Source organism: Lytechinus pictus, chromosome 8 (genome assembly GCF_037042905.1).
Source record: "Lytechinus pictus isolate F3 Inbred chromosome 8, Lp3.0, whole genome shotgun sequence".
Classification (NCBI taxonomy): Eukaryota; Metazoa; Echinodermata; class Echinoidea; order Temnopleuroida; family Toxopneustidae; genus Lytechinus; species Lytechinus pictus.
The window spans coordinates 28,423,466-28,436,569 of NC_087252.1; the positions used below are offsets into that span (position 1 = coordinate 28,423,466).

Consider the following 13,104-nt stretch of genomic DNA (forward strand, 5'->3'; position numbering starts at 1 on the left):
GCGCCATAGTATGTATAAATATGCTGGATAAATGGTCAAGGTTACACAAACCCATCAGACTCACACCTTCCAGTTCTGAACACAAACTGACTTGTAATGTTATCCCTTTTCATTCACGAACACCACTTCTAACTTATTGATTATTTTTGTGCATGGTGTGGCGTACTAACTCATTGTGTGGATCCTAAACATTCTCCTGATACTAACACAATTCTATTGCTGTTTCAGTGTAACTAACCCCTTTCTCCATCACCTCGGTCTCGTTTCTTCCGCTGTCCCCGTTTCCACTAACACAATCGAGCAGGATTCCTTTGCTTTGTTATGAGAACTTTACTAGGCAAGTAGCGGGAGAACATTTCGTCATCAACCCCATACTCCTGTATTGAGAGAGGCCTATTTGTATTCATGTAATAATTTGAAACCTGCATGAGGAACGCATACATTTATTCCAAAGACGCAAATAAATGAAAATATATTGCGCTTCGCGCTTATTGTCTTATTGTTTGTATCGTTCCTACTTCCTCTCTCTCTCTCTCAGCTACTAGTGAATATTGACTATTATAACAGCTACAGAAACACATTTTGGCTATAATAAGCTGACATGGCTGAACTTATTTAATTCATATCAATTTATTTACTTTTATTTATTTTTTAATTCATTACTCTCACTCATTTGAATATCTCTATGAAATATGTAAACTATTTTTTTTTCACCGTAGTTTAGCACTCATTCACAATCTCTTATGCACTCTAGCGCACCATGAATGTAATAGTCTTTTTAAGTATTTTTACAATGAAAGTATTTCAAACTTATGTTGGACGCTGAAACAAAAGATTGAAATTTAAAAAGCTACGGTTTTTAAAGTCAAATTGAAAATCGTGATCAACGCTGAGGATTTGTGTTTCTCAGTCTTCAAGATAATTTGACAGAACACATTTAACCTGCCCCTATGCATAATAGTAGATTGGCTTATTATCTTTAAATATCATAATTTGAATCAATACCTAAACTATCATTTTTTTTTCGATGATCTCCTGTGTATGTACATTGTTAGTCAGTGTGCATGTATTTGCCTTCAATGTTTCCATCAACTAACAATTTCATGTCTTGCCAAGCTTCAATTTGTACATTATGTGTATTTGTAGCACCTCGTGTTATAATCATGCAACTGCCGTCAATTCACGTTTGACTTTATCACGATTCCTAATATCGATATCTCCGATGGAACGATCACATAGCAATCTTTTCCACAGACTCGTCATAATATCATTGGATCCGAGACGGGATTATGGAAACTACACGTGCGTGGCATACAATCGACTGGGGTCATCAAATACCACTATTCAAGTCAGTGGTGAGTTACGTCGTTGCGACGCCATTTTATTTATCAGTACTTTCGCCACAGACGCAAGATGGCGCATTATTACAGCGACTTGTACCATATCAGTAGCCCAGTACATACCGGGTAGTCTTCATTGATTAAAGAAACGCAATTTTACCAGAGATGGCGGTTTCATTGGCGGAATAAACACCAATCATATCAATGTTACCAGCAATAATTAAAACAAAAATGAATTTGGTAATCCGAACTGCCCATTTTAAGACCAAGGATCAAAGGCGAAGGACTAGAGGTCCAAGAATAATACCAATGCGTCATAAATGTCATCGATGAACATAGCACTGTCAAAAATACGATACTTAATCTTAAAATCCCGAGTGGTCAAGAATTGAGGGCAAGTTTTTAGTGCAGATAACGGTAAAGGAAAGAAGCCAAATATGATAAAACTTTTTTTCAGAGAGAATTGAATATTCTTACAATTTTAATTTTCAAAACATTGGTTCCTGACATTTTTTTTATCAAACAAATTATATTTATTGAAGATAGATATTGGTTGCGGGCTAGAACTGCTATTCACTAGAATCATAGTTCTCGTTATAAATATTTTTATGCAATTGATCCTTGAATATAGGACGCCCTCTGGCCCCTCAGGTTACCAGTAGTTTCCATGGCACTCGCCGTCACATCTACACATTACGATGGACACCTGGAGCTAATCTTCAAGAGGCACTTCAGGACACCATAGAGATCGAGGCATATGATATTTACTACAGAAAGACATGGATAGAGGTAACGACGAATTCAAAGTCATATAAGTATCGGATCTAATTTGCGAATGATCACTATGCAATGGTGTTATAATCTATTATTGTTACTTTTATCATTATGGACTTCTGTCATACAATTAAGATGTAATTGCAGAAGATGTGCCTTACAATTAAAGAAGACATTCTGACTAAATTGATTTGAAAGCTTTTTTTGGTGATGCTACGGTTTTTTTCGAAGGAAAGGAACAATTGAGACTTACGAGGAAAACATACGAGTTAGGGTTCAATGAGAATCACTATCATCATCTTTATCATTACTACTACTAATTCTTCTGTTCTTGATATTATCATAATCCTCGCCTTTGCCAGTGTCATATCCATTATTGTTATATATCACCCTAACCCTGTTGGTAATAATAAATATTGTTATTATTATTATAATGATCATCTTTATCGTTACTTTTACAGTTCTTCCATTTCTAATTGCATAATTGATGTCACTTGTATGGCTAGCTATTATTTCATTTGTTGCTATATGGCTTATATATTACTGTTATACTGATCACGATAATACTTTACTTCATTAGGACGTAAATGGACGAAGCAGCGTACGATTCTATCCAGAGCAGCCCTTAGCAGACACCGTGTATCCTCGTCCCGACGCCTGGTCGGTCCAACAAACTTTCATTCTTCGTGACCTCTCAGACGACAGCACCTACGAAGGGCAGATATGTCCAAGGAACATGTACGGCACTGGGGACTGTGCTGACTTCAAATTCAGGACAAGACTCGGTGAGAAAACCTACTTTCTAAAATTCTTGAACTATAGAAAACATTCCGTACATTAATGGATTGAGTAACTTACGTGTAGGTTAACGAACATTTGGCATGTGAAGTCCTACTTGCGGTAGTATCATACGTATCAGAAGATGATTTGAAGTATTAAAGAAAGTGTTTATTTTCCCTTTGTACTATGTACTTCGGACTCAATATGGACGTTTGTAATTGTAGCCATCACCATTGCAGCAATCAAAACACCGATTGTCTAAAAAAATATACTCAGGGGATTCTTGTCTGACCTAAAAGCCACTAAAGGTTTGTAATTATTATTAAAGCTTTAGCTGCAAGAAAAAGAACTATGATTATTCAATTCCGGAATGAAGTTGAATAATCCATTTCTTTTTAAAGAATCTTTATCTTCAAAATAGATTTCGTTTTAAATTCATGTGTTTAATTCACGTATTTATTTTATTGTACAGAGGATATTGTTACCACTCTCCCACCCGAAGCTAGGCAAACGATGCAAGATACAGGTAATACCTCAGTCACACAAACAAAGCCGACTCCAGACCGATCAAAGCTATTACATTGTTTCGAATGGCATATAATCGGTCCGTTTGGAGTCTGTTATACCCAGTCACATTTCCCCTACGGCGGCCGTAGGCTAGTCGAAAACAACCGTTTTGTACCAGCTATATATAGGTGGTTTGAATAAAAGTGAATATAACGGCTGTTTTCAACTCGCCGTATGGTCGCCGTAGGGGAAATGTGACTGAAGTATTACATAGGTGGGCCTATATTTAGTACTCATATTCTTTTCACTACTTCCCTATTTTCCGCCAATGTTTTTTTTCTTTAGTATACTAACAACAACCATGCACGAATTCAATCGAAATAAAGGATTTTGAATATTTCTCATTGACATAGACAAACCTAAACTAGGTAAATGTGTATCAATTATTTCCCATTGAAACAATCGAAAATGATTTTCATTTTCAGGAGGTCCCGTAGATGTGGGTTCAAATTAAGGACCCTGACTAGGCACATGAAAACAGTTTTATGCATGTCGTTGTGTCGTTATTTAATGCGCAAACTGGTGATTTCATATCCCCACTGGTTCTTTTGTATTTTATTACAATTGAATTTATGTTTATTCAAATGTTTTCAACTGTCCGGGAATCAGTCGCCAACATTGTCAAACCTGATTGGAGTACTACTACTTCGAACAAGGAAAAGGCTGAAGTTTTACAGGATGTTTTCACATCAGTTTTTACTCAGGAGAATATGAATGACATGCCAGTACCCCCTGTGAGTGATTTTATTGCTCCGTTTGATGATATAGAGATATCATCCAATGATATAGTCTGTGTAAACTGCAACCAAGTAATCCACTGCAATCCACGTGTACTCAAGGAGTTAGCTGGTGGACTTTGCTTACTATTTCCATTCTGTTTCAGAAAAGTTTAGGACAAGGAGTTTTGTCTGAAGAGTGGAAGAGTGCTCAAATGTGACCCCGGTATTCAAGAGTGGTAGCAAATCAGAAGGTAGAAACTACAGGCCTGTCAGTCTGACATATGTTATTTGAAAGTTACTTGAAAGCTTGGTAAGAACACAACTTATTCGTCATCGCCGGGAGAATGACCTGCTCTCTGTTCTCAGCATGGTTTTATTGCTGGACGTTCTTGTACTACACAGTTTTTAGAAGTCCTGGATGAGTGAGTCCTTGGATGGTGGCGGTAGTAAAGATGCAGTGTCCATGGATTTTATGGAAGCCTTTGACACTGTTCCCCCATCACCGACTTCTTAGTAAACTTCAAGCTGTTGGAGTCAAAGGTAAAATGCATGCATGGATTAGAGACTTTCTGCTGGTAGACGTCAGAGGTTCGTTGTCAGTGGTCAACACCTCCACTGGTCAGAAGATTGCAGTGGAATACCCCAGGGCAGTGTCCTCGGCCCCATTTTGTTTTTTTATGTATGTAAATGATCTCCCAGCTTCAGTGCAGACTTCAGCCAAGCTGTTTGCTGACGATACTAAGTTGTATATTCGTTCTGATGTTCCAGGGGCCACCGGTAAATTGCAAAATGATTTGACTGAGCTTGAGGCCTGGGCTGAGAAGTGGCAGCTACATTTTTACCCAAATAAATGTACTGTATTGAAGATTGGAAGAAGTAGGTCTGACATTGAGTATCATTATGACCAAAGGTTCGCAATCGATTGCTCTACGTGAATGTGAGAGTGAGGGAGATTTAGGAGTTCAAGTAGACTCACGTCTTTCTAAAGTGGTATCAAAGTCTAATAGACTGCTTGTATTAAAAGAAGAACTTTGTAGAGTTTGATAAGACCTCTATCAAGCTTTTGTTGAAGGATATTATTCGTCCAATCTTAGCGTATGGTCAGGCTGAGTGGTCACCGTATAATCTGGGTGAGAAGAGGCGGTTAGAGAGTGTCCAGCGTAGAGCTACTAAATTGATCCCAGGTAGTGAGCACATTTCATACTGTGAACGTCTCTTCGCCTCCTAAAATTGCAATCACTCAGTCACAGACGAAAAAAGAGTTGACATGATTGATGTGTACAAATATCTGCATGGTTACTATAAAAGTTCTGAGCTTTTCTGTCTGAGAAATGGTGGTAAAATACGTGGTCATTCCTTAAAAGCTAGGGAAAAGATATTCACGTCTTGATGTGCGGTTTTTGTGTTTTCTTTTTCTTTGCTAACCGAGTGATAGATGTGTGGAACAGTCTCCCGGAAGATGTAGTTACTGCTTGTTCAGTGATTTCATTTAAGAATGGACTCGATAAGCATTGGGAGAACATTGCCTATGATTTTGAGTGATTTTCGATTTTCGTGTGTTTTTCATGGATTTTTTTGCTGTCTACGATACCCCTGCCACTTCTCCCTGCCAACATAAGTAGCGCATCTAATTTTGTCTGAAGGAGAGCAGCAATAGACATTCTACTTTGATCAATGAAGAGGCTTGGTCCCACAACATCGTTCGAGTAAACTAAACTAAATAATTGGGATGAACAACTGATTTAATTCAATAGATTTCTGCAACTTATTTTATCATAAGGGAGACATAAGGGAGAAAAATGAAATTGATATCATGTCATAACATAAGAAAAAGGAAATTAGGGATGTGATATCATCAGCCCACCTAATGTACATTCATGACGATGTGCATAATTACCTGTTTCACAAAAATATTTTAAACTTGAAAATTCAATAACTTCGTTATTTGTTATCAGAATTTGATGACATTTTTAGCATTCTGCTCAATGAAATTTACTCCATTTGTTTATATATAAGCCCGGATTGCATATAGTTGTTTCAATTATATATATACACAACCATTTTCTTATGGCAGGTGGCAACTCTGGACTATGGACGGCCAAATCTGATCAGTGGAGATCGAGCGCACATGTGATAGCGCCTTCATTGTTCGTAGCTCTCAGCGCTTCCTTTACTTCGTCGCATTTGTGTTCTCATTAGAAAAAAATCAAACTTTAAAGAAGAAGTTAAGATGTTATAGCGCCTCTTTAGCTTGACTATTTTATGAAATTTAGCCTATTAGTTTCGGTATCAGAAAACGAAGAAAATAATGGAGAATTAGTGCCTAGTTAAAATCATGCATATAATCCAAGAATCCTTTACATGTTTTTGACCATCAGTCGAATGTAGGCAAACCACGTTAATTTACAATTAACATATTAGTTTCAGTGCTCTTTAGACTGTAATTTATGCTAAACTTACTGTAACAATCATTTTGCAAGAATCAAATCATGCTTATTAAATAATTAATCGTATGTATGCTGGGAGTTCCAGCATGCAACAGTTTGCATGGCATTTTTTTTTAAAATGATTATCTTTTTTTGTGTTACGAAGCCCTTAACTTTGATTTTTAGGAGCCTTTTAGTTCTAACTGTATCTAATTTATTTTGAAATCATATTTCAAATGGATTGCTGAAATCAGGGTCCTGAACAATAGGCCTTGATATAAAGTCTGATGAAAAAAAAAGTAATTATTTCTGGAGAATAAAATGTAGATATGTTCCAAAGAAAACTTTCGTATGGTAAATTTACCATGCCGCGAGATAGACGTTATTGTTTTTTCGTCGTCACTTAGGATATGAGTTTAAGCAAATCTACGGCAGTAGGCCTGCCATTTTTCACCAACTGATATGAAATGATTTGATAAGATTAGTTTGAAATTGATAGAGTACAAATTTTTGTTTTCATTTTACTGTACCTCAAATAGGCATGCTTCAAACGTCTATGACATGGACCTAAATAATTTTGACCTAGAAAGGGTTTGCATGAGAATGTCTGCGCAGTGATGTAATTGTGTGCGTGTGCGCGTGTGGGTGGTAATGATATGCACCATGCTGAGTGTATGATATCTGCTTTTTGATAATGGGTTGGAAGTTTTTTTCGTATGCTGTAAGACGCGACGAACGCTTTGTACATTGATACCTGGGGGCTGTTTCATAAAGCTGTTCGTAAGTTAAGAGCGACTATAAGAGCGACTGGTAAACCCTTCTTACGCGCTAAACCATCGCCAATTCAATATACCATTTACTACAAGAAAGGTTCACCAGTCGTTCTTAAAGTCGCTCTAAACTTACGAACAGCTTTATGAAACACCCTCCTGCTTATAGATCGGCAATGCATTGGCGTTAACGGTTAAATGGCAGGAAGTGTTGGGATAGAAAATAGATATGATGTAATGTTTCTATAATTATGACTCTGTTAATAAATCGTCACTGAAAATAACATCATTGTAAATATGACATAACTGTACGCTTTAATTTTCTACTGAATTTAACAGGGAGATTAAGAACAGATGTTTGTTTGCAAATTCAGTTATTATATGTGTATATAATGATTATCACATAAAATTGTACCTATATAGTGTAAAATCTGATATGTCTTAAAATTTGAATATACGCATTGGCCTACACTCGAAATATTTATATTTATATCTATATCGTTTGTATTGTGATGTCAAAGGTTTTGTCTATTCCAACAAGTTAATTTTAACATACAAAGGAATACCCGGTAGGGAAAAAACTAACAATTTCTTCAAAATCAGAATTTAAAGTTTAGCAAGTTGGGGGAAGTTAAACCTCGCTTAATTTTTTTTTGGGAAACATTTACATGCATATCCTGGTAGGATTGTAAAGTGGCCTGATGATGTTATGCACAAATCCTATGTCATGTTTTGTTATGTTATGTAAAATATCGAAAACTACAGAGGATGACAAATCTATACAAATTACAGTGAATGGTAATTCATGTTCCATGACAAATCAAACTAAGTTTTACGTATTATGGTTAGGGAGGTAAATCGAAATATTCCACATCCGTTTATTAAAGGAGAATGAAACTCTTGGAGCAAGTTAGCTTTTGTGAAAGCAGAAAAATCAAAGAATAAGATCAACAAAAGTTTGAGTAAAATAGGACTAGCAATATAAGAGTTATGAGCATTTGAATGTCGAGATCACCAATGCTATGGAGATCCTCCTATTGGCAGTGCGATCAAGATCTATGATGTCACAAATGAACAACTCTCCCCTTTTGGACACTGAAAATATACTCCAAAACATCTCTTTTTGCTCATTCTAATCATATGACAAACGATTCATCAATGATATAATGTTGTGAAACCTCTGTACTTGTCCTCTCATAAAAAGAACACCTCACCTTGTGATAGACTCTATTAAAGTGAGAATATAAGTGAAATAAGTACTAAAGTAATGAGGGAGTTGTACGTGTGTGACATCACAGATCTTGGTCGCATTGCCAATGGGAGGATCTACATGGCATTAGTGATCTCGATATTCAAATGCTCATAACTTTCTTATTATTCATTCAATTTTCCTCAAACTTTCAACAATATGTTTCTTTGAATTTTCTCTTTGATATGGATTCAGCTGGTTTCAAGGGTTTCATTCTCCTTTAAATGAGAATTTTTAAATGGGAACAATGGGTGTGTGACATGGCATGCATATCACTGAAAAAGTAAATCTAAAAACTTAAATCAGATTGTCTTACTTTACATCGGATTTCGATAAATTGTCAAATGTTTTGTTCCATTTCCCTCTATTTATTCAAATCGACTCTTTTGTTGGGTTGACCTGACCTTCAATATTTTCTAGAATGTATTTGTATTTAAATATGACGTTAGATAAAGTATTCAATGTAAGGTTATATGTGTAGCATCGTGTTTGCCAAGAAACATAGTTCCAAAGATTGTTTACATGATACTATAACGATAATGCAATGTAGCGTAGATATTAAGAAAAATAACGAAAAGAGCGCTTGCGCCACAATAAAATTTGATGCACTCATTCATCGCAATCTTAATAGTGAAAAATTAAAATGATCATGATGATTTAAACGCAAACATGCAGAAATGAAAGTCTTTTATTTATTGTTTAGTTGATCTCTCTCTCTTGATCATGTCAAGATTTTTAATCATATTTTTTAATTCATCAATTATTGAATTCCAAAGAATAGCTTAAATAAATCATAAGTTATAGCAATTACAGTAAATAATACAATTTTGAAATTGCTTAACCTATTTTGTATTCTGTTCTATTTGTATTCATAGTAGTCACCAAGATATCTTGAAAAGTAGGTTTAAATGAAAGAAGAGATAAAGAGGGGGAAAAGAAAATAATAAAAGAAATAAATTAGGATGTGGAGCATAGGAAGAAGAAGAGACGGTGAAGAAGAAGAAAAAGAAGATGAAGAAGGAGAAGAAGAAGAAGAAGAAGGCGGCTTTGGAGGAGGTGAAGATGGTGATGTTAATGATGACGATGATGATGAAAAAGAAGAAGAAAGAGAAGAACAGGGACAAGAAAAAGATAATATGAGATTTAAAAAAAAGAAGACTGCATAAAAAAAAATCGAATTTTTATGATCGTGCTGATATTTTTCAGTAGTGTCACTTCAACAAAGTTATCTAGAAAAAATATATTTTACATTTTATAGTTTGTGCTGAAAACGCTATATACATCTAATATAATGAAGTATATTTCAATTCATTTCGAAAGCATTATTTGTAATTTTCATACACTGCATGTAAATTGAAGTAGATTTCATGTCATTCAATGTCATTCATAATGTCTAGTGACATGCATTGGTTTTGTTACATTGTTGGTATATTAAAATCATACTGAATAATTTCAAATAATGTAGTACTTGTTTTTATCCCATTGTGTATTGTGAAATATTTATCGAAAACAAATATTTGACAGGTATGATGCTACTGTCGCGCAAACAAAACCGAACCCTAACCGACCACTTGTGTAGTTTTGGTCAATCGGGATTCTGTTTCATCGACCCCGCTGTGGCATTAATTAACGTAGCATGGCGGTCAGGGCACTGGGAGCAACTTTTTGACTTTGGGGGTGCTGATGTAAAATTGAAAAGCAAAACGGAGGCGCGATAGCTCAGTCGGTAAAGCGGGGGTTTCGGATTCCGGTGACCCGGGTTCGATTCCCACGTGGTGCGCTAGTGCCCTTTGGTAAGGCATTTATCCTCATTAACATGTCCCTCGGAGAGGACCTTAAGCCGTCGGTCCTCTGGTTGCTTGCTCACATGCATTCGTGCTTTCTTAGCAGTCAGGTAAAAACCTCGGTATAACATAACATAACAAAACATAATCACAAAATAGGTTTTCACTGCAAGTTCATTTAAGGCAGCATTTAGATTTGCGTCGTAATTTTTGTGACGAAGTTAGGAAATTAAATTGGCCAACCAAATTCTTATGCGCAAGACGAGAAGTCTGCTCTGCGCAAGCACTTAATATATTTTTTTAATAAGCGAGTCAAGCCGCAGATTTTGAGAGGCAATCTTACAATCTGAAATAATCAATCAATCAATCAAAATAAAACTCTATCACTTCAGCATAACCTTTCAGTATACATAATTTGTTTATTAAAAACGTAGTTTTAAATATTGCATGAATATACATATCAAATCCAATATCAAAATATAATAAGTAAAATATAGGTAAAACATACTACTGAAGCTTTTTTTTTTATAAAACAAATAGTCAGCGATTTTTATTAGTGTACTCTGAGCCACTGGGGATCAGGGGGCCGTTTCATAAAGCTGTTCGTAAGTTAAGAGCGACTCTAAGAACGACTGGTGATCCTTTCTTACGCGCTAAACCATCGCCAACGAATATACAATTTACAACAAGAAGGGATCACCAGTCGTTCTTAAAGTCACTCTTAACTTACGAACAGCTTTATGAAACACCCACCTAGATAGCTTACAGCACATAGTCAGTGATAATCACCAATTATTTTGTTCCATGAAAATACTCCCCATACCTACTGTAACTTATTTTCTAAAATGCATTTGTTGATAAAGTGGTATATAATTACATAATATAACACACGTATGTCAAGTGAACTTACGACATAACAGTAAATATCGGTTCTTTATCATCGAACATGTATGAAAAAAAGTATTTTTTCGTCTCAGTATGTATAATTATAATAATGTGACCTACATTCGTAAAATGTTGGGCAACATAAAAGTAACTGTCCACATGACAATTGGTTAAAAAAATTATCCGAATCTGGGTAGTTTTCAACCTATACTGTGTAGTTTTCATCCAACGCACATTATTGCTTTAAAACTACCCAGAATTTGATACAGGTTTATCCAATTGTTGTGTGGACAGTATGTTGCCCAACATTTTGAAGAGTGTATAAAGCGCCGAATCCGCTCTGTAGAGTGCTCAAGACGCATAAAGAGCTAAGAATTAGATTAAAGAGTATAACAGTCTATCAAAAGAGGTTCTGTTCCATGGCATTTCTACCAGCGACAATTGTTCCGCTCTAAACGGAAGCTCTTCAACATGTTCAATGTGGCCAACCGACTTCTGAACCGCAATAAGTTTTCTCCTTTACCCAAGTATCCCGATGGTAAAGCAATGGCTGAATCATTTATTGATTAGATTTATTTGAAAGTTCAGAATATCCATCATTGTCTGAGTAATAATATTGTTTACCCAAAACCTGAATCTGTCACCACTTCCACGCTGGATACTTTTGAACATACCTCTGCGGATGGGATCCTTCACCTTCTTCGTAAACTGCCTCCAAAATCCTGCCCATTAGATCAAATCCCTATAATTCTTTTAAAGGATTGAGCCTCTACTTTAGCTCCCATCATTTCTGACATTGGAAACAGAAGCATATGTAAGGCCACTGTCCCATTAGCTTTGAAAACGACCCGTATTCGTCCATTATTGATTGTGAATCACTGAAAAATTACTGACCATTTAGTACTCTTCCTTTTCTGTTCAAGATTCTTGAGAGGATTGTCTTTTCAAGACTAGCAGATCATTTGTTAGAACATGTCGAGACACTCCTCATTAATGTTTCTAGTTTTATCTGACAGAAAATGGATAGTGGATCAGTCACAGCAATGGTACTCCTAGATCTGTCGGCCGCGTTTAACACCGTATACCACAGCTTACTTATTAACACTTTGACTAGTTTAGGTGTTCAGGGCAAGGCCCCACAATGGCTGAAATCTTAACTTTCATTCCATTCAGTCAGTTCTCCTAAATGGTGTTACTTCTTCATCTAGGCCATTGGTCTGCGGAGTCCTCCAGGGCTCTTTTGGAGGGCCCACTTTGTTTACCATTTATTTAACAGGGTATTAACAAGATATCACTCTGTTCAGTATCATTCATATGCAGATGATATTCAGAATTTTGTTTCATTTTTACCCAATCAAACTAGTGCCACGCAATCCATGTATTATCTTGAAAGGTGCATAATGGGCATTGACACTTGGTTGAAGTTAAACCCGTTATTTTTAAACGAAAGTAAATGTGAGTTTTTATTTTTTTGGCTCGAAGTCTCAACCTAACAAATTCCACATTGATTCAATATCCATCTCAGGCAATGACATCTTCTTGTCAAAATCATGTCGGAATCTTGGATTTTTTTTTATTCCTTCATGTCCAATCAGATTACAAGCATTTGCAGATCAGTTCGTTATCAATTCCTCAACATTGGCTTTAAAAGAAAATATCCCACTCGCTCAGCAACAGAGAAACTAGTACATTCACTCATTTCTTCAAGATTCGATTTTGGTAATAGCCTTCTTTACAACTTACCAGATTCTCAATTTGGGAAATTGCAGAAGTTGCAAAGTGCAGCTGCGGGTATTGTAACTCTATCTAG

The 13,104-nt window shown here is 36.0% G+C and overlaps 1 protein-coding gene across 1 annotated transcript in view; it reads left to right on the forward strand.

The window, feature by feature from the left end:
* LOC129266575 (limbic system-associated membrane protein-like) overlaps positions 1-6,493 on the forward strand; it is a 41,785-nt gene extending 35,292 nt beyond the window's left edge. Inside the window, exons 7-11 of the mRNA XM_064104189.1 lie at positions 1,255-1,355; positions 1,972-2,129; positions 2,695-2,899; positions 3,367-3,420; positions 6,255-6,493. Of these exons, the coding sequence (XP_063960259.1) occupies positions 1,255-1,355; positions 1,972-2,129; positions 2,695-2,899; positions 3,367-3,420; positions 6,255-6,379 (643 nt within the window). The 3' untranslated portion in view covers positions 6,380-6,493. The remainder of the gene's footprint in view (positions 1-1,254; positions 1,356-1,971; positions 2,130-2,694; positions 2,900-3,366; positions 3,421-6,254) is intronic.
* Positions 6,494-13,104: the final 6,611 nt, after the last annotated feature.